Consider the following 22,034-nt stretch of genomic DNA (forward strand, 5'->3'; position numbering starts at 1 on the left):
TCCACTACTGTCCATCATTTATTAATTTTCCAATTCAATTTCTTTCAAAGTTGCCTGGCTTAGTCATGACCTCAAATGACACGGCAGCTCTATCATTTATGACTCCCCGTGTCATGTGGCTTTCAGCCCTCTATTTCCTCCAGAATCTGCAGCCTCTCAGAAAAAAATCTGACTGAGGGACTCTACATCTGAACAAAAGTTTCCATCATAACTTCCTAATTCAGCTCCTTCTCAATCTATGAGTTATAAACTTGATTATCAACATTATTGCAGTATAATGGTTATCTTACAAACAATGCACTTCCCATTATTTGAGTAAAATATTCTTTCCGACCACAACATTCTAAAGATGATGATATGCAGCTGGCAGACAGCTACGCAGACATTGATGTGAGAAGAATGCTTACAATTGCACAGTGAAACTTACCCACATTTTGAGCAACACATGTATCAAATAAACAATTGTCTTTGACAGCACATGACATTCAAGAATGCATTGGAAATGAATTAAAAAAGAGGTACACAAATCTTTTCATCTAATTGACACCATTTAGTTACAAACCATTTAAGTCTATTCTAGTCACAATGCATAATAAATAATCATGTGAAACAGTTTGTCAACTTTGCCTACATGTTCACGTATCAGTTCCCTTGGTCAAAGATAAATAATGTTCAAACATGGCACCAATAGAGGCAGTTAAGTAGCAATCATGGTAACCCCTGCCTCACTGAAAAGTTCAAAGAATTGAAAGAGACAAATTGCCCTCAGCTGCCTCACTGAAAAGTTCAAAGAATTGAAAGAGACAAATTGCCACCTTGTCAATCAGCACTCCAAATTTCAATGGCAAATTGGGCATTAGGACACCCTTACATTAGACCATAATGATTTGATAACATTGTATTAGATGACATCCTCTGAGAACCCTAAAACTGATGCGTGTGAGAACAGAAGAGTTGATGTCATCCACATAATGGAATGAACATGACCTTACTGAATTTTAGACTCTATAATTCCACATGTTTGTCAAGCTACAAAGGCTGCTCCCCCACCCGTGACTTGTACATGGTGAACTCCTCCAGGTGCACCATGGGAATGAGCTGACTCAGACTGCGGCTGTCCTCCATCAGCAGGTGCAGAATCGCCACATGCAGCGCCGGGCGCTCACTCTGGTACCTGGAGAAATACCATTGTAAAGCCCCGGTCACAGCATGAAGATCCATCAGCTGACAAGTCTGCAAGCTCGAAATGACATTTTTTGGCAGTACTATGCCCTGTTTTCTCTCCATCATCATGTATTTTTTAGGGATTGGCCAATATTCTCTTCTTCGAGTCAGTTCTTAAATATGATAGGTTAGATTTTCATGCAAAAAATATGTGCAATCCTCTGTTGATTTTAAAAATAGCGAGCAACTAACAAATTTTGTTTTTAATGGCCTGAGCCTGGGACTGTGTGAGAGGGGCTTAAATACTAAATGCTTTTTCTTCATATACATTATAGAACAGGGGTTCATGTAAATCAGGAAAGAGGGGCGCTGCGCCCTCTTGTTTCAGCCCAGCACCCCTTGTTGAATTCAGATTTTAGCTTAATATCCAGCATACAGCCTTCCCTCAGCAATTGATTCTTCCATAAATACATAGAATTCGCTCCTTTGCCTGTGTGTGCTCCCTCTCATTTAATTTTTGTAGAAAAACCCCTGATAGAATAAGACCATTTATTTGCCATATTTCATATCTTGGTCATTTACTCAAATGAAAGAGGAAGAAAGGACTAAAAGGAAAAAAGCAACCAGAAGTAAATATACAATGGTCTCTTCAACACATATTTTGCCAATTACCCCTGCAGTCGTACACAATACACAGTTGCATGCAAAGTTTTCAAACTGTTGCTATTGTATTGCTAACAATACAGATGATGATTGGAACCAACCTTTGTCTGATAAGCTGCTGCAATCTGTGACTGGCCAAGACCTGCCCCATGGTGAACAACTGGCACACAACAAGATGTTTGCACTGTAAAAATAAAACTCAAGTTTTAACACTAATATCTTTATTGTTTCTACACTGCATAAATCAGTCAGTCTGGGACATTCAAAGGTGCTATAATCAATTACATGATTCCTTACCTTTTCAAATAGCTTCAATGTCAGATGAGGGTCGATCCTGGAATCCAGGGGAAAGACATGTTGTTAGTGGGAACTTAAGACAATACATCCTGAAGTGACAACACAGGTATTCAGGATTTGTAGAATTACTACAGTATACATTAACCTGATAGTACATCAACTACAGTACTTGATACAGACATCCAGGGCAACCCAGGATACATTTTACAGTGCACATCTGCTCCCTAAAGCTGTTCACCACTTACTCCCCATTCCTGGCCACCACACACAGTCTCTGTAGATCCACACAGTTGTACAGGGCCTCCAGGAAACTCCAGGCTACGTTAAAGTTTGGCTGCTCAAACCTGGAGAAATAACAAAAGGCATTCAATTTTGACCTAGTGTTGCATATCCAACTTGAAATAATGAACTTTATTGATAATGAACAATCGTACATGATACAATGTATGGCAAAAACGACTAAACAACAATACTACAGGGCTACTCTATCCTACACTTACAACTTCTGGGATACTACAAATCTTGAAAATGGACAACAACTGTCACAGTCAGGAGTGCATAGATGTGTCAGGTCTTAATTAGTAACTTAGTTAAATTTAGGAACTGGTGGACACCATACTAAAATCCTGTAATGCATTTTTCAGACAAATCCAACAGTATGAGTGTAGTCCTGTGAAACTGTGACTATCTATGGCCCCTCTATACACATTGTTTATAATCTACAGTTAAAAGTCAAATCTTACCTGAAGTCCTGTAAGTGTGGCATCCTCCTGAGTGCAGCTTGGAGGTTCTTGGAGTAAATACACTGTCCTGTGGGGCCCAGGTTTGCCAGGGACAGGTATCGCAGGGCAGGACACCTCTCTGGGAGGGCCTGTAGGAATTCACCTGTGACCACACCTGGCAATGCCCCCAGGGTAAGCTTACGGAGCTTCTGCCACTCACAGATGCAGGACAGGTCCGCATCCTTTATCCGTGACTTCACGTCGTCACTGGAATAGGCATTATTCATCATCAAAACACAGACCTAGACTAAAGGCTGTCCAGAGTAATAAAACATCAGCTATATTTGTTTCAATGGTTAGGATGGAAAAACATCCTAGAAGCCTAGAAATAAATTCACATGTTATTTCCGTACACAAAGAAAAGCACTCACCAACAAGCTTGTGAGAAGTCCTCTGGTCCTTCTCAAGTAGATAAGCGCATACAGAAATAGCGTGTAAATCTATTACTACATGTATGTCAATTATCTCACAGATGAACCTTCATACGAAGCTTAGAAGGCTGTTTTTTTTACATACATTCATTTTACCAGAGTTACATGTAGCTGACAAATAATAGTTAATCAGGGTTTGTAGATACATATTTAGATTATATTTTATTAGGATTTTCGTACAAATGTCTTACCATGGTCTGTAAACAAAGAAGCCTCCTTTGTCCCTCTCTGCCTTGAGGTGTAAAGCCTTGTGGACCAGCTGGGAGTGAAACCCCACCCCCAGCAGTTCAAACTCCTCCACAAGGGGGCAGCCCTGCACTATCTTCCACAGGTTTAGGATCTGCGGGTCAGCTTTGCTGTGATGGGATGTTCTGGATGATGTCTGTAGTATATAGACATAAAAACAAGCATGTTAATAGATGGAGGGTGACATATGCAAATTCAAATATGATTGGCATGTATATGCATGTTTTTACCTAAATGCATAAATGCACTGCAATGTTGCATTTTGTCATGTGTTTTACTCCCACATAACAAGAATATACATGACGTTGTAAAGATTGAGGAAGACTGAATAGATGGTTGATTGAATAGATGTCATTGTACAAATGTAGTTAAGTGCCACATAACATGTGCAACAGCCTTAAACAGGCATCCTGTACCTGAGGCCTGGGTCCATTTCCTTGAAACATGGGATCAATTCTTGACTTCTTCGACTTCTTGGAAGTTCCCACTGAACAGGCAGGGAGGGATAGGCTCACCAGACCTGGGAATTAACATGATTGGCAGTATAAATGTCTGTAATACAAGTTTGCCATGTTTAATGCTTGGGCACTAACAAAATACTAGTATATTACTAGTACTAGTATTAGGACCATTGACCCACTTGCATTGCGTATACAGTTGTACATAGATGTTTGCTAGTTTAACTATGATTACTCCAAACCTGTACTCAGTATCTGAAACATTGTGGAACAAGATCATCCATAAAAGTAAAAGTAGGTAAGATATACTTAAAGAAATTACAGCAGTAATCTTACCTTTCATCTTTGCAATGGTGTCTGCCAGGCCATCCGAGGGAAAGACATTGGGGCAGCCAAATGAGTTACAGTGGTGAGCGCCGCTGAGGTTCAGACTGTGGAGATGTGGGCAGTTCTCAGCTACAGCTTCCAAACCACTCAGGTCCCAGTCAAACCTCTCTGAACACTGGGGATATAGAAGTCAAAGTGGTCATACATTGTGTAGTTTTTTTTTAATGAGGAATTGAACTGCTTTCCAACAAACAAAAAGTAGTGACTGGAATTTTTGACTGGTTTGCTGACAGTCTTCTTCAGTCTTTCATTACTTGCATGGAGAGCAGTTAAATTCTTCATAAATTCATTTTACCTCTCAGATGAACTTTCCTGCTACTAGTAACATTCTGTACTTGATTACATTAGCTGAAGCAGATACTGGGAAGTGTGCTTGGAAGTAGACTCACACTGCAGGTTTGTACATTTGGCTACAGTGGACACTTGGAAGTGAAGTACCGGTAATGATGACAGCTCTATCAAAAGCAGGTTTTCTGACTAACAATATCTGTTCAGAGAAAGATGATACACAACAGACTTACACTGAAGCAGTACCTGCACCCCATCAGGTTCAACACCCTCAGGTTCTGACACACTGTGGAAACTGTCATCAAGTCGTAACTATGGAGACAGTAGTTATACGACAGTCTCAAGAACTGCAAGTTCTTAGTTTTCTCTAGGTCCGAGATCGAGCATATTCCCTCGCGCCCGGAGGACAAATCAAGCTGCAACAAGTCCATCTTGAATGGCTCAAACGCCTGTGCGTAGCTTCCCACTGCCTTCTCATACGTTACAAACGGACCCCCGCTGATACAGTAGGAGCGGAGGGTAGGATGGGGGTCGCCCTGTTTTATGGAGCCTGTCAGTAGGTTAAACACAGACGATGCCACTTCAGAGTTCTCAAACCCGTAACAGACAAGCTCCTTCAGATTGCGTACTGAAACTGCAGCTTGATCTTCTTCAAGAGGATTGTATGTCCAGCAGGCCACATTGGAGAGCTGTACGTTGCCTAGCAAGTAGATCCTTTCCAGGGCTGGACAGAACGTCAGGACTCCAAACAGGTCCTGGTGGACTTCGAACGGGTAGACCTGCTTTAAAACTTTCAACTTCTTCAGAGTCTCCTTACATTCCTGGCTGAGAAACGATGGCCGGAAGCCCCCCTCGACGTCCCAGGCGAGGTGTCGAAGTTCTTTTGTAGCTGATAAGATTTTGGAGAGACATTTTGTGGTGACACGACAGTGCGAGAGGTTCAGTGTCCGGAGGTTCACGCACCGTGACACCACCTCAATGGCTGTTGAGTGTAACCAATAGCAACCGTGGAGACTGAGATGTTGTATATTCACTGCTTGGTGACTGATGATGTCCTTGAGGAGGTCGTCTGACAACCCGTAGCAAGACCTCAACTCTGTGTACCTATGGGTATTGAAAGACAAGAAATCATTTAATACATACAGTAAGAATGCATTGTAGAATCTGGTGGGCAAAAACTACAAATATTCAAAATTTGAAAAATCTACATTCAGATTCACATTTGTAACTTATTTGTTACTTATTTCCAACATATTGCCGTAATTTTATCACAGTTCCATCATTACTAAACGACGAAAAACGTAAAACGCGCAAAATCTGGTTAATTTACATATCAACTTGCAGCCCCACAAGTTAATATGCAAATAAGCCAGCGTAGAACGCTAAGAAAAATCTGAATCGACCGCTGCGTTCAGAGTTCGAGCGTCATGGGAAAATCACAGCATGTGAACAAACTTCAGAACGTCGCGCGTTCGATCGTGTTTTCGGTGGTTCGTCGGAATGTTGGACAAAATGGCGGACAGGCCAAGCGGCGGTGTATATAGCGTATATAAATTTTTTCAAGACGTTCATACGACATTACAAAGTCACACCAATACGTGAGGAAGTGTACTGTAATAAGGTGAATTCTACTAATGATGTAGAAAGATTTTTAAAAACAGTGAATTTTGCTTTATGTTCATGTTACAATACGTCCCTTTAAGAACCTATTAGTAGATTGCTACATTGTATAGAGGATCATGTGCTAGGAAAATGTTTCTCATCTGTCCTCTTTGCGAAATTTATAATGGTATCGAAAACAACAGGTCTAATTTGACTTTGGGAGTCTGTGGTGTACCCTCCCCACCCAAAACGTGCAAGGAACGTCGTCTGCTTTACTTCACAAATGTAAACAGCAGGAGTCAACAAATGAAAGGCGTGTGTCTGTGGGAGATAGAGCCTCACCTCCAGAGAGTTTTGTCCTGGCATATTCTGCTAAACCTCCTGCTCACTCGCTGGACATTTAATATATCATCTAAAGGAAGAAATTGCAGGATATGCAGCACAATTTCGTCCGAAATTTTCTCCATTCCATTTTGCTCGACCGCTGCGGCCATTTTGGCCAGAGGAGTCTATTCTACTGAACTGTAGGGGTGAGACAATAGCGTATAAATATATAGTCCATAACCTATATCTTTCAAGATTGATAAAAAAAGTACTTTAATAAAGAGTATACGATACTCTGCTGTTATGCAATACCTTCTAAATGATATCTGAACTCAAAATTATCTACATCAGAAACATTTATAATGGTCTTGAACGTACCTTTAGCCAAATGGACTATTCCACGGTGTTTTGTCAACGGAATCAAAATGGCGGCTGATTCAACGAAATTCCCGAATTTTATCTGAATTTTCTTGCTCTGTGTGTTGTTTGAGGACTCTATCGAAAAGGTAGTAGCTCTAAGGTACGTGCAAGAGCTTAGTTCTTATTAGTATCGCACCAGGTATTGGTACATTTGTACAGCAAAACCAATCTTTGACATACTTTTGGACTTTTAGTGACGGGGGGGGGGGGGGGGGCATCGCTGAGTTTTGCATGCTAGAAAAAAAAGTAGAATGGTGAAAAATGAAATAACGCAAAACTTGCGACAAAGAGATCCGCACAGTGTTTTTTCTACACCGTACCAATTGAGTACTCTCTGACTTGTGAGATCATTATGACCTATATCATAATTGGTATACTAGTACTTGATAGTTGAGTGAAAAAGAAATTATTCAACCAAGGACATTATAATGTTGCATTATATTTAGAATTGAGCTATCTTTAGTTTAGTAGACGTCAGTGGCTATTGAAAATAGAGTGGAATTAGAGGTATTAGAGTATGTTGATGAAAGTTAGACATCCAGGTAATAGTGTTACGCCAAAATTATAGTAGTTACTCATGTAACTGGATATGATTTTGGAAACGGTCAGACGTTTCAAGTAGCATCGGTAACCAGTTGCCCCCTCCTGCTTACTTGCTGCAGCCCATTATTGATAAATTCAAACAGATCTGGAAGGCACTTGCATATTATACTTGAATCTGTGAACAGAAGTTTACCACAGGCATCATTTTCACTCAAAATATAACTTCTTTGGTTTGTTGAAGATGGACTGGAAGAAAGCTCTGAAGGCCCATGTTGCTGGGAAGCCAACGAGATCAGAAGAGGAGAAGCATGCAGAGGAGACGCAGCTGTTTACAGAGTTGTACTGTCAGTGGAAGGGTGTCCAACCCAACCGTCAGGTAGGGGCTAACTCCTCACAACAGGTGGGTGTTTGTGGACGTTTGGAAGTGTGTGGTTTGTTTGCTTGTTTGTTTGTTTTGGTTTTATCTATTATTTAATAAGTTGCAGCAAGAAGGGTGTTGATCCAGATGACAGGTGCAGAAGAACTCCTCCCAGTAGGTGGATGTTGGTGTTGGTTTGAGCAAGGAGGTATAGAATTTAAACCTCCTTGGTTTGAGTGAGTGTTTTGTTTTGGGTTGTTTGCTTTTCTTGAAGTAAACCCATACTGACAGTAAAGGGGCCGGGCATGTGAATGAACTATGAGGTCTTACTTCTTCTAACAAGTAGGTGCTAATTTTCTGTGATCTGAAGTGCACCTTTTTTTCTTTCTTCAACTTGAATTATGTTGACAGTGTCCTCAAGACTGAACCTAGCCTTTAGTTTCACGATATTTGTCAATTACCATCTAGATCTAGAATATTCTACTAGTATACTTGCTGTCTTTTGAAATCAGTAGTAATTCCTGTCAATTCATTTACTAGAAGGTTGTCTAGAAAAAGTTTGTATGAAAATGAATTGCAAAGCTATGTTTTTTTAACCAATTGTGCCATTCTATTTTTCAGCATGAGAGTTTTAAGTCTATCCCCAAGTTCTACTTCAAGTTGCCAGCAGAAGATGAAGTTCTGCAGCAGAAGCTGAGGGAAGAATCTAGAGCAGTAAGTTATCTATAGTCTACAACGTGGTTATCAGCTCCTTATATAGCAATGGATTGTTGTTGTTCGACTACAAATTAAATTGAACAACGTCTATAATGAAAAAGTATTTAAGTTCGACATATAGGAACCCCAGATAAAATGCTGACTATTGGTAGACGATAGCAAGCTTCAGAAACTGTTCTGTACTACAAGCAATAAGCAATTTACTGCATTGTGGTTGAGGATGAGGATATTGATGATGACGCTGTTGTTTGTTGCTGTCTTTAGGTATTCCTCCAGAGAAGGAGTAGACAGCTGTTAGACAATGATGAGCTACAGAGCCTGTGGTTCCTCCTGGATAAGCACCACACACCTCCACTCATGGGAGATGAGAAGATGATCAACTATGAGGACTTCCTCAAGGTATTTCCAGACTACCAACATGTTTGAAATCTTTGCAAGCTACTCAACTTTCTAAGTGACACAAAGTCTTATGCTTTAACTGTTTAGAAAATGTTGTTTTCTGAAACAATACTTACATGTAACTTACTGATGGTACGAATGGACAATAGAAGAGGAAAACTATTAGTTGTAAATGGAGGACACTGAGTGTTTTTACCCCATACTTTATTGTCCCAGGTGTCCCAGGAGGCAGGGCCCAAGTGTAAGACGTACTTCACGGCCACAGTGTTTGCTAAGCTGCTGCAGAAGGATCCATACGGCAGGATCTCCATTATGCAGTTCTTCAACTACGTGATGAGGAAGGTGAGGCAGGATTATGGCAAGGAATCTGTCTCTCTCCAATGTAACGTCTCTTATTCCCCATCACATGTGGGTTGGATGTGCTTGCACATGGATGCACATGAACTCCTCATCAAGTGCAAGGCTTTTTTTTTATCAAGAGTTTTTACGTCTTGATGCACTTCCTAACGCCAACCCAAACCCTACTGTAGGGCTTAGGACATGGGGAATATGTGTTAAGTGCTTTTCCCAAGGGCACAAATAATATTAAAATGATAATGATATCCATGTACAACAATTTTCCTTGATCACTTGCTTCAAGTTCCAAGTAGAAAATACATGTATCATGTATACATTTTCACTTGTTGAATTTGAAAGCACCGTTGGCCCCCGGTTTAATAGGGGTCATAGCGGGGAACCTATGCCCAATTTTGAAAATTATTATCATATTTTGCGAAGTGGCGAGGGAGATCATCATGATTTGAACAATTCGCAGCTATATGTACAGTTTTTATGTTCAATATTCTTATACTTGATAGGTACATGTATGGTCCTCAGGCATAATTGAATAGATGCAACCTACCTGCTTAATCTTATTTCCCTAGGACAGTTGTATGGACGCAGTTTACCTCGACTGTCAATTTCGAAATTTTCCGGGGGGTACTTTTATTTCAGGGGGTACTTATATTAGATTTTGAAGATTTGTCCGGGGGGTACTTCTATTCCAGGGGGTACTTCTATTTGAGAGGTGAGAGTAGTAGGATCGGCCTGAGCCTGTATTATGATGTGGCTGGACAAGGCTATCAGGAGCAGCTGTTGTTGTACAAACTACATCATACATGTACCATGCTTCTACCCCCAGGTGTGGCTGCACCAGACTAGGATTGGCCTGAGCCTGTACGATGTGGCTGGCCAGGGCTATCTGAAGGAAGCAGACCTGGAGAACTACATCCTGGAGCTGATCCCGACCCTGCCCCAGCTGGATGGGCTGGAGAAATCCTTCTACTCCTTCTACGTCTGCACGGCTGTCAGGAAGTTCTTCTTCTTCCTGGATCCCCTCAGGACAGGCCGTATTAAGATCCAGGTCAGTTTACTGTCCCCCTGATTCCATAGTCTTTATATATAGCAGTAACAGGAAACTCTGTATAACTCAGCACTTCTCCCTGTTGTAAATCTGGTTTTCGCTTTTAGAATTCAGCCCTACACTAAACAAATTTGCTTCATAAAGGATTGAAATCGAAAACAGAAGCATTTGTCCTCTAGAACAGCCAGATTGCCTGTCAAGTTTTTGAAACTTCTGGTATGAAGACATGTTAGTATGCTACATCAAACAAATGAATTTACAAGAATTTACCATGTATGAATGATGTTATTTAGGACATCCTAGCCTGCAGTTTCCTGGATGACCTGCTGGAGTTACGAGATGAGGACCTGTCCAAGGAGATGCAGGAATCCAACTGGTTCTCAGCACCTTCAGCACTACGTGTCTATGGGCAGTACCTTAACCTGGACAAGGTGAGGGTGTATTATATGTTATGAATGTATAATGTGTATGCTCTATGAGTGTGTCTGAGCAATACCTCAACCTGGTAGACAGGCTCAGCAGTTTCTTAGATGGCCTTCATACCGTTTACGCTCTATCTCACAAGCAGGTAAAATAAGCACTTGTAATTGTAGATGTTTCTTGATCTCATTATCTATACATGCATGTCACTGCTGTATTCACTATGATGCATTTCTGTCAACATAAGTTGTTTAATTGTCCCATCTTAAAGGACCACAACGGAATGTTGAGTAAGGAGGAGCTCTCCCGCTATGGCACCGGCACCCTAACTCCTGTCTTCCTCAATCGAGTCTTCCAAGAATGTCTCACGTACGACGGTGAAATGGACTACAAGACGTATCTGGACTTTGTCCTGGCCATGGAGAATCGGAAGGAACCTCAAGCTCTGCAGTACATCTTCCGCCTCCTTGATATCCAGAATCGCAACTACCTCAACATTTTTGCCCTGAACACTTTCTTCCGAGCCATCCAGGAACAGATGAAGATCCACGGTCAGGAGCCCGTCTCGTTTGAGGATGTGAAGGACGAGATTTTTGACATGGTGAAGCCGGCAGATCCGCTGAAGATCACGCTACAGGATCTGATCAACAGCAGTCAGGGAGAGACAGTCACAAACATTCTGATCGACCTGAATGGTTTCTGGACGTATGAGAACAGGGAAGTCTTGGTGCAGGAAAACCCTGCGGATGATCTGGAGAACTTTGGGGAGGGGGAGGAGGTCTAGATGATATGTACAAATGAATGATTTGAAGTGTTAAACAGTTTCTGTACATATTAAGACTTGGTTTGACTGGCGTAAGGCATCACTAGGGAACATGCCAAGAAATGTGCTCAAAACAACCATAGAACTGATAGAAGCAACACACACAACAAATGAACAGACTGTCAGACAATTGTTTTCATACCTTGATTTAATCTTGCCTGTTGTGTCAAAATGATGCCCCATAACTTTGGTCCTCCTGTGCTTAGAGGCACATCATGGCAAGCTGTTGCTATTCTCCATGACATTTGCTTGGAAATCATGTACCCACCATTATGATGATATGTGATATTTTCATATGTACATTATGCACTCCTGTGCTGTGCATTCATTCCCTTTGAGCTGCCATCTTTACCAACCTTATTTCTACCAGCAATTTTTACAAATAAAATATGTCTGCTTTTCCCTGAGACTTTTAGAACATACAATAATGCAAAAGTCATCTGTATAGCTGTTTTAATGTGCATCAATATGTGTACAGAAATATAACATGGAATAAGGTTGAATCTTTTAAAAGCTTTCATTATTATTATATACAGTACAACTGAATTTTAACACCATTAGCCAGAATCGTTCTCCTCCATCAATAACTGAACAGCCACCAACACATGGTCCATCAGGCAGCCTCTTCTCTGCGCTGCTGGGTGTCTGTGGAAACCACCTGTACATCGTCCTGGCATAACATAGAACAGATTATAAGGAATCACTTCATGCAACACAATTCAAATGCATTTGAGATAGAGATAGGATGTAATCTTACACTGACAGATATCAAGCCATAAGTTAGACGATAGGTTGGTTTAGAATAAAACATATGTTTGTGTACTTGAACCACATGCCATGGTTTAAGGTACCATAAAGTCACAAGAAGATGAGTGGATCATGAATGCAGTACAAAGATACCTGTAGTTTCCTGCCCATGGTGTCCTGTGGCAGTAACAAGGCCACCAGACAGCAGAAGCCGGCCAGTCCTCCGTACACGTACAGAGCCATAGACAAGGAGTAGTTCAGCAAGACCTGAGGACATCAAACATTGTAAAACATGCAAATAGATATCAGGAACATTATATATGTGCCTTATCAAAACCACGGCCATACTGCATCTCGCTGTACTGTTAAAAAGGACTCTGCAAACTTGGCATTAAATCATAACATTATGCCCTTGGAACGGACAAAAAAACGCTTTCAGCATCACATGTCTCCAGGACCTGTTGTAATGCAAAAGTTCCAAGATATTAAAAGTTACAAAAACCAAGATGATAGACAGGAAAAGGAAAAGTTTGTATATAGATGGATCTATTGATATCTATATAGATATAACGTTAGATACAGTTATAGTCGTTTATATCTGACCTGCGCGATGAAGGGGGTAGTCATCGCTCCTACCCTGGCGACAGTGCTGCATGTCCCGATAGCGAGAGCTCGTACATTGGTGGGGAAGTACTGAAAACACATCAGATTAAAATGTCAACTTCGAATTCCTCTCGCTACACCAGGTTTGGACAGTCGGCTTTGAGGAATACGCAAAAAGGGTCCACCACATAATGAAAAGGCGTCAGTTAATGATAGAGTTACATGTCATCCAATATCATTAACAATTGGAATCTACAGTCTTTGGCCAGTAGCACCGGGCGGTGGGCTAATGATTTTGTAGGCGTGCGTAAACGATATTCCCTGGTATTAGAGGACCTGTCCTATCGTTGAAAATCGCGAATCAGCGCTCCCCCCCGCCCCAAATATGCATGCGCTCGTTAACGTTCTGCGAAGGATGCCTAATGCAAATACGATCTGCATTCTCCACCACCTCATATATCAGAATCAGTACTGGTAAACTAGTAACGTTAGCAGCTGTATCACCTCAGCTGTGTAGAGGTACACCATGCCGAAGGTTCCGCTGATGAAGGCGCGAACACCGAACAGGAAGAACGTGGTCCAGGCGGTGGAGACGCACAAGTTCAGCAGCAAGAAGAACGCACACACCAGGGCCAGGTTCAACGTCATGGTCAGCTTCCGGCCAATTAGATCCACCAGGAAAAGGTTGATCGGTATTTCTGTGGTAAAAATATCAAGCTAACAATGAAGAACATCATCAAACTTCATTCACCTTAGACAAAAGTATTAGTTTCAAACTTCATTTCAAGGATTGATTGCTCGAACTCCATCGGAAATGAAAGGCCATGTTACCCAGTTTCTATGCACATTCGTTAAGCTACCACATGTATTTGGAAGCAAGAAATATACTATGTGCTTTATCTTCAATATAAAGGAACTTATGAAATACAAGATTAAGAAGTCACCAGATATGATTCTTTGGATGATTTGGTTTTGTCGAGAATTTCAAGAAATACGAAGATAATATAATTTCTCACGGATGAATTCCCCGTAGGTGGAGACGATCATAGAGATGTAGTCTTTACTGGTGAGGGGTTTACAGGAGCAGGGGATGGCGTCAGAGGAGCCGGGGACAGCTGAACCTGCAAGAGATGTGTCATGCACTGGTTAGGTCTAAAACCTTGGCGAGGTCTTTGTAGACTAAGGCCCCCTTTCCACTAGACGACGAGCTCGCTGCGACCTAATTGGAGTTAAACTTTAAGAATGGCAATCCCGGCGGAAATTGACATCTGTATTGTATGTGACATGGTTTCTATTGATGGATTATTATTGTTACGGTGTACTATGTCGTAGTTGTGTTTTTTTTAAATGTAATATCAAGGATACCTGAAAAACAGGCTTCACAGCCTGAGTTGTATTTGCCCTGTATAAATAAAATGAAATGAAATATTGTGTGAAATTTAAAAGTATGACCGAAAAGATAACAAAACACACAAAGCGTAAAAATATTAATTTCTTTTTAATCTAGGAAATTCGTTGCGAACCCTCTGTCAAATTACTCGGTCGCAGCGGGGTCACAGTGAGGTTGCCGCCCGAGTGGATGGGGTGTAACTGGTGATGGAAAGTCTCTAAGCCCTGACCGTGTATACCACTGAAAAGTCCCTTCCATATGGAAACAAACCGCCAATTTCTGATTCATCGTAAAATATAAATTGCACAAAGACTTGATGTTCATATAATGATGTTCACATAATCACGTGAGCTATCAAATAAGTACCAGTGTGTGAAACGTTATAACAATAATAACCTGTGCAGGACGCTTTACTCCCCATGATATATCATGATAATTAATAACCAGTGTGTGAAATGTTATAACAATAATAACCTGTGCAGGACGCTTTACTCTCCATGATCTCCGAGCTGACAAGAACGATACCATAGTACAGTGCGCCTGCGCCGCACCTGGACATAGGACAGGTATATCAAAAATTATTCAAGCAGTTACAATACTGTCAAAAGATATCATGTATATCTAACATTCCTTCCTAGCCGCTAAATGGAGAACTGCAATCGTAGTTTTATAATTTCAAAATGATTAAAGTAATTCTGATGAGGGAGAAATGTGAAACAAGGATGTACATTGTAGAAGAGAGAACAACACGGGTGTTGGTGAGGCTGTCGGGAGCCACAAGAATGACAGTTTACGTTCAAGACGACATGGAATAGCTGTTATAGGCCGTTTGACTGTGAGGAATTATTGCTTGCATCAGACATCACTGATACAAAATGTAGCGTATCTAATGATTTTCAAGCTTTACCATAGTATGATGTCCTGTATCAAGGTGCGTAGATGTTTTCTTTTGAACAGTTCTTTCATCGTACCTCGAGGCGCCTATCATTCAAAGGAAAACAAAAAATGATGTCGATTACATGTACGTCAGGATTTGCTAGCCGCGGGCATATAGCGAGACAGTTCTTCTATATTTGACGCACATGAAGGTATCAAAATCAACAATCACAGGCTAGTTTATAATTATAAGTTAAAACAAATGGTGTAGCCAATCTTCAAGCAGACGTAACGCATTGCACGTTTTTGTGGCGCTGTGTGGTTTCCCCTACTCCTTTCGCGTACCTACTTGGAGATACTGTCTAAGAGTTTTGAAATATGCTGACCTCAGATGACTTTACAAGTTTTCCTGGAGGAAGGGTTGTCCTGTTGAGCCTCGCCATCCTCTCCAGTACCTGGAGGGCTTTGATTCTTTTTCCGGCCGCCATATAGTAGCGGACTGACTCGGGTAGCGCCTGGAAGTAAAGTAATATAAACGATTACAAGAAACCATACCATATGGCATATAACCAGTACAATTCATGGCCATAGCTAGTGAGGAAACGGAAGTTATTACGAAACGACAGCAATCAGAGAGCAGTGGTCAGCAAAAAATGGCAATGCCAGGAAGAAAAAGTAAATAAATAAAGTAAATCAGTCATCCTCAATTAAGATGACCTTTTCAAGTAGCTATTGCAATGTGGCTTCGCTGCGGCTCGCGTTTTTATCACACCCGGTCACCCCTACTCTTCTCGATAATGTCTAGGGTTCTTCCGTACAATGGTTTGGGTTCATACACAGGGCCGCCGGAGTTACGTCACCATCCGAAAGGACATGTCTATGCATATCACCACATGTAGGACGCTACTGATACATGTTTGTTTAACCACACCGGCCTAAACCTTGCTTTTCTACAGTATGGACAGACAATGGATTTAAATGGACGCATGCGTATCACGACACCTTAAGGCAATACATTTCAGGTTGCTGTTTTAGAACTTGAAATCCTAAAAGCCAGATCTTTGAGGTCATCGAAGAACAAATGCGGTATAGTCAATTCCCCACTATAGAGTCTACGCTGGGGTAACTTACCTTGAAAAATACGAGGACGAAAAATGCTGGAATGCAGGAGAACACTATGAGATAGCGCCACCCTAGCCTAGGTACCACCGCGTACGCTAACAGAATGGCACCCGTTCCACCTAAAGACCAAAAAACCTGCAAAAACAATTCGTGTCAATTCATACAGCAATGAACAGGACAAAGAGTAGAATCTGATAACATTTAAAACATTCAAAGAACTACAAATATATTGTCCAACGGTTAAAATATGCATGACACATAGTCATAGTCACATATCATGATTGTTCCTGTTCACTCATTGTAGACGAAATGTGGAAATTGAAACTCAGAAATCTTGAAGTGTTTACATACGGCGTAGATCAGGTAGGCCTTCGCTCTGTACTTGGACGGCATGAATTCCAACAACAATGTATCCCTGAAATGGAAATATCAAGCATATGCTGCAAATACGTAAAAAATCTTTACAAGCTAGAATGTGCTGCTGGTGATACTAGTATACATTACACCTTACCTTCACAGCTTTATCGCGCATTCAATTTATATTGCATATACACATGACAAAGAACGGTAAAGATGGTCAAAAGACACCAAACACGTGAAAAGTAGGATTTTATTGTGAAAAATCTCACTCGTTCATCGTTTTCCATTCCTCTTCCGGTATCATATACTAGTATTACAGAGCTAGAGGTAACATGAACGCCATTTTACGACGTTTTGCAGCCGTACTTACATTTGCGGCGCACCGGCAAACGTCACACCCAACATGGTCCTCAGTATGACCACCCAGTAGTAATTGGGACTGAACGCCGTCAAGAGGTTGAAACAAAGCATCCCAAAAGCCACCATCCACAGAGCCTAGGAGAGTGCAGAAAGTGAAAACGATTACCTCACTGAAGAATAATATTCTTGCACTGGTCATGACAGAGAAGACAGACACTGTGTGTACAGTATTTATAGTTTCATTGCAACGGGGAAACTCCCCAAACTCTTTTCGTACGCAAGTACACAGCACAATGAACAGTGGACCACCTGGCGTCCCATCCTAAGGCTGATTGCGACCCTCTCCAGTAGCGTGCACGTCGGGTGAGTGACAACAGATCCGAACTCACAACATCTTGGTTTAGAGTCGCTTACCACAGTTTTCACTTGTCTCAGCTATCCTCAACGTTACAAAAAAAACACACACAAAAAAAAACAGATAAACAACAGAACTAGTCCATACCGGCCATCTGCCGTACGTGTCTGCCACAGAGCCGAACGGAACGCTAAAGACCAACATCCCCGCAAACATCATCTAGATTGGGATAAAATCGACAAATTCATGATTAAGGTGGAGTATAGATCGCGATTCTGTCGCATCTGGCAGACAGTCAAACTAGTCAGACAAGGATCTTACCAGAATTAAGTCTCGATGCAATGTGGCAGAGTAGCTGTGCCTACCACTGGGGCTTACACTAAAATCAGACTTCTATCAAGCGTTCGCGCTGTTTGTAAACGTATAACACTTTAAGCATGGACAGGGGACGTCACTTTCTCAAGACTGTATGTAGTTGTCAATTGTCGCGTGATAGTCAACATCATTACTCAAGTAATTGTAACGAGAGACTCCAACAAGACGAGATCTGACTCATGCACCGGGTTGAAGAAGAGACAGAATGCGTCTCAAAAGCTCCAAAAAATAGAAAACTTTTTTGTTGTGTGTAAGGGTTAAATACTTAGAAGTATATCTATAACCGCAAACCTACCGTTGTGAAAAGCGCCACCTGCCAGTTCTCCAGCCACCATTCACATCGCAGGACGGGAGCCAGGACGGCAATCATCATCACCGCCATGGCGTTCGATATCTGGAAACAACAACACAATTATGATGTTATCTGCAAATTCTATAAATACTTGCACTCTACACTAGGTGTCGGTCGAGTAGAGGAAAGTCGTACTTTCCTGTTACTATCTTTCGGTAAAGCTTTGATAAATGAATACACTAGCTATATAGGTATGATGCATTAGCTCGGGTGATAACCGTAGCCTTAAGATGAATTCATACAATTTTACAAAACTTTCTAAAATCATTGTTTAATATGCCATGGCCTGGGTGTTCAGTCATTTGTTCAACCTTCCTAATCACTAATAATAAAGAAGCCGACTTTCTTTTCCAACTCTTTTCTTTTCTTCGCATGCTCGCATCAGTTTTGGGGTGTCATCCATATAATCAAATCAGTATGGCCTAAGGTAGAAATAAAAGCCGTGTAAATCTCTATACTCACGGAAAAGGCGCCTTCGAAGAAGATGATCATGACCTGGAAGCGGCCGAAGCCCACCCACTCTACGGCGTCCTCTACGGTGAAGAACCGCATGCTGTCCGCATCCACCACGCCCGGGTCCTCGGTGTCATCATTTACCAACAGGGGCTGCCGGGACTCTTTGTAACAACAGTTTCGTTGGGTTGGCGAAAGAAAGTACATAGACAACGCATAACTGAGAAATTTCAATCATCTAGCTTCAATTTGATGATCATGGGTTAAATATGAAAGTTTTCTTTAGATAATGAAGGACAGGCATCCAAGGCAGGCACTAAATGGTTGTCTTATCGTTTATACAGATGTATTAATTCTTTAACAAATGAAAAGTATCACTGCCTAAAATTCAATCCTCCCAAGTGATAATTAAATCCCCAACCTCGTCATTGATCAATTTAGTTACTGATTTACATGACAATACACAGAGGCCGCCATCACTAGTTCTGTCCTTACCGTCGTCCTCGTCGCTGCCCATGCTGGAGGTGCGGGACCGGGGAGTTCTGTGTTTAACGTCCATTTCCAGCCACATACCGTCAGTCACCTCCTAGATGGGCAAGTATCAAAGGCAAGTCTTTAGTGTAGTCAACTGTGACGGTGACAGTTGAGGTAAACATTGGGATTTTTCCAGCTATGGCCGACAACAGACGATGGCATCAGCTTTCCAAGTCGGTCTTATATGATGGTCAAAAGAGCTCAAGCTTGAAGTCACCATAGTGCAGAACAGAGCTATATCGGTCAACTTCTACCACCTTACCACCACGTCCATGTGTAGATCACTGTCACCGCTATCAGTTGTAAAACAGATACTGCTAAATCACGGTTGGTTGAAACGGATGACGTGCACGGATGACTTGGTTGCCGCTTGGTGTGAGTAAGGACAGATATGCAAACCGAGTCACGTCGTCAGCCGGGAGTAGCTAAATTTATTAGGGTGTTTGGAATATTGTGGAGGGGCGATTGCGTACGTAACCTTCACAATTGAAATAGATCCTACCAACACTCTGACAAAATGTGACGGCAGTTGGCTACGGGAGGAGTACGACCTTAACCGTTTGACCTAATCTTCAAGCAGATGTTGGGAGGCAAAATCATGTTGTTTTTCTAGCTCCCTATTTCTGTTACAAACTGTTTCCCTCGGTATGCATGTCCTTGAAACAGAAACGAGAAGCTAGCGTGTCACGATTTTGCCTCCCAACAACTGCTTGGATATTGCGTTTGACCGACCAATGAGAAAGTGTATTTGGGAGCCGGGAGGCGAGTCGCCCGGGGAGACATGATTTTTTTTAGCAGCACAGCGACATGCACAAGTAGATTTTCACGACCTCATACCTTTGCGAAATGATATCAACATTTTCGAGTGACGTATCATAAACGCTTGCCATTGAGTATGCAAATAAGGTCCTCGGCGGATTCATAAACTTTCTTTATTGATCATGCCGAAATTGGATTCTAAATTGCATAACTAGCATTTAATGAACAAAGTTTATTTCGCAGCAAAGTGATATGCACATTACTCAATAGTGACATGTAACAGGTAGGGTCATCCCTAGAGACAACAGACTATGTGGGGCCGTTGTCGGGCGTTGACGCCTCTGATACACTAGTATGGATGGAAGGTCAACAAATTAGGTTTCCATGTCAAGCTTTTTTTTCTTTCCGCGCTTGTTAGATATCAGTTACAGACAACAGCCGGACGGACTTCATAAAGTGCAGAAATACACGATCGTGATATTAGTCCCCAGTCATATCAATGCTGGGTTGTTTGGGTAGGATGTTCAGTGCCCAGGAATGCTCGTTGCTGCCTTTACTAAATCATTACGACCGTCTTTTAACATAAACATGCCGTCTGAATTTGTTTAAAACCTTTGACCTACATGTAATCTCTCCGACATCATCAAAAGAACAGTACTTAATATCAGAAGTGAAGTCAGGCTCCGGCATGTAATGGGCGTCTTTTGGGGCGTTCTTGTCGGCCTTTGTATTTTGAAAGTTTTTGTTGTTAGGAATATTATACATAGACCAAAATACACGAAAAAAATTGAACGGCCGACAAAACGCCTCTATGTTGAGGCGTCCACTTGAACAAACCTCATGTCAGGACAACGATTGTTGATAGGAGTCTATTGTCATGAATAATTCATCAGCACTTGTAACAACAGCCTTGGCGAACCACAACGCAAATATACAAACACCTCCTAGGAAGGAAACCTACACATCGGGTGTCGGGTTACCGCGACGTGGCCGTTGAACCAGAAGGATCGAACATTATCAAAACGTAATCTCAATGCATATGTTTTTCAATATAGACACATGAGGATACCTCCCAATATCTGCTTGAAGATAAACTATTTTTAGCATCCCGGAAGTAGAGGATCACAGCTCTAGGTCGCCCCCCCCATATTTTATACATTTGTGAGTGTGCTTAGTCTGAGAGTGAGACGTATGTAACTGTTTACGTACCTTTAATAGCAAGGGAGGGTCATCTCCAAGCTGGGATCAGATGATTGTTTCAGGAAACGCCCTTGTAGTCTCGCCGAGTTTCAAAACGTTGTTACGGGGAGAGTTCTGCCGTGCGTCGAAATGACGAGCTCTAAAGACTTGCGATCGGGTTTAGTTCGAATCGTCGTCTGTAGCGTCTATCGTCAGCATATGGTGTTGTGTCTGTCAATCGCGGAATGACACTGTAGTACCGCGTTTTAAGCCGCTCAGTTACATATGCTAGATGTATCTATGAAATGTACATAATATAGAAAACACATCGACAGACAAACTCTCATTTACTGAGGCCTCCTTGCTGAGACTTTTTGTAGATCTCTGTTGATAAAATCGAGCCCAGAGGTAAAATACAACTTCAACAGGTTCTGCAAACAAAGTACTACACATATATTCAAGACGTAATTCTTAAAGACGCGATATCCGTATCCATACGGTATAACAAAATGACCGGCTCCACCTCGTGACCTCCTACCTCAGCGTGTTTTTACACAAGTCGCAAAACCGGTGTAACTACTGTCCAGGTGACGTCATATGTAATATGATCCGAGCGCGGATGTCAATGGTAGAGTGCACTATAAATCATAGGGGTGGTTATGAGGCACTTGAATATTGAGTATGTTGAAGATAATATTGGCTGTGTGAATGTATATGGATACAATCTGTTGCGTTTGTTTTTGAGTCGACTAAAAGCTGAACTTTTTTTGTACAGACTAGACAGAACTATGTACCATATTATAAACAATACTTCACTCATGGCTTTAAAAGATCTCTTGTGATGT

The 22,034-nt window shown here is 41.6% G+C and overlaps 3 protein-coding genes across 4 annotated transcripts; 1 reads left to right on the plus strand and 2 right to left on the minus strand.

The window, feature by feature from the left end:
* Positions 1-5: 5 nt before the first annotated feature.
* On the minus strand, positions 6-6,847 carry LOC136427805 (F-box/LRR-repeat protein 18-like). The gene is made up of 10 exons (XM_066416979.1): positions 6,661-6,847; positions 4,950-5,820; positions 4,378-4,543; positions 4,000-4,103; positions 3,529-3,719; positions 2,868-3,113; positions 2,370-2,468; positions 2,125-2,161; positions 1,929-2,011; positions 6-1,174 (listed from the first exon to the last, which is right to left on the minus strand). The coding sequence occupies exons 1-10, from the start codon at positions 6,810-6,812 to the stop codon at positions 1,030-1,032; spliced, it is 2,094 nt and encodes a 697-aa protein (XP_066273076.1). The 5' UTR covers positions 6,813-6,847; the 3' UTR covers positions 6-1,029.
* Positions 6,848-7,043: 196 nt separating this feature from the next.
* LOC136427809 (serine/threonine-protein phosphatase 2A regulatory subunit B'' subunit gamma-like) lies at positions 7,044-12,131 on the plus strand. Of its 2 annotated transcripts, none has more exons than XM_066416982.1 (8): positions 7,044-7,162; positions 7,847-8,005; positions 8,585-8,677; positions 8,945-9,079; positions 9,296-9,421; positions 10,260-10,481; positions 10,775-10,912; positions 11,173-12,131. In XM_066416982.1, the coding sequence occupies exons 2-8, from the start codon at positions 7,847-7,849 to the stop codon at positions 11,683-11,685; spliced, it is 1,386 nt and encodes a 461-aa protein (XP_066273079.1). In that variant the 5' UTR covers positions 7,044-7,162; the 3' UTR covers positions 11,686-12,131. The 2 variants fall into 2 exon arrangements, with proteins under 2 accessions (XP_066273079.1, XP_066273080.1); XM_066416983.1 differs by having other exon boundaries at positions 7,847-7,981.
* On the minus strand, positions 11,855-21,763 carry LOC136427808 (putative transporter SVOPL). The gene is made up of 16 exons (XM_066416981.1): positions 21,220-21,763; positions 19,213-19,303; positions 18,727-18,881; positions 18,208-18,306; positions 17,685-17,756; positions 17,193-17,317; positions 16,814-16,877; positions 16,472-16,597; positions 15,727-15,855; positions 15,372-15,445; positions 14,939-15,015; positions 14,091-14,195; positions 13,579-13,772; positions 13,075-13,164; positions 12,625-12,738; positions 11,855-12,394 (listed from the first exon to the last, which is right to left on the minus strand). The coding sequence occupies exons 2-16, from the start codon at positions 19,286-19,288 to the stop codon at positions 12,338-12,340; spliced, it is 1,557 nt and encodes a 518-aa protein (XP_066273078.1). The 5' UTR covers positions 19,289-19,303; positions 21,220-21,763; the 3' UTR covers positions 11,855-12,337.
* Between the last annotated feature and the right edge of the window lie 271 nt (positions 21,764-22,034).

Source organism: Branchiostoma lanceolatum, chromosome 2 (assembly GCF_035083965.1).
Source record: "Branchiostoma lanceolatum isolate klBraLanc5 chromosome 2, klBraLanc5.hap2, whole genome shotgun sequence".
Classification (NCBI taxonomy): Eukaryota; Metazoa; Chordata; class Leptocardii; order Amphioxiformes; family Branchiostomatidae; genus Branchiostoma; species Branchiostoma lanceolatum.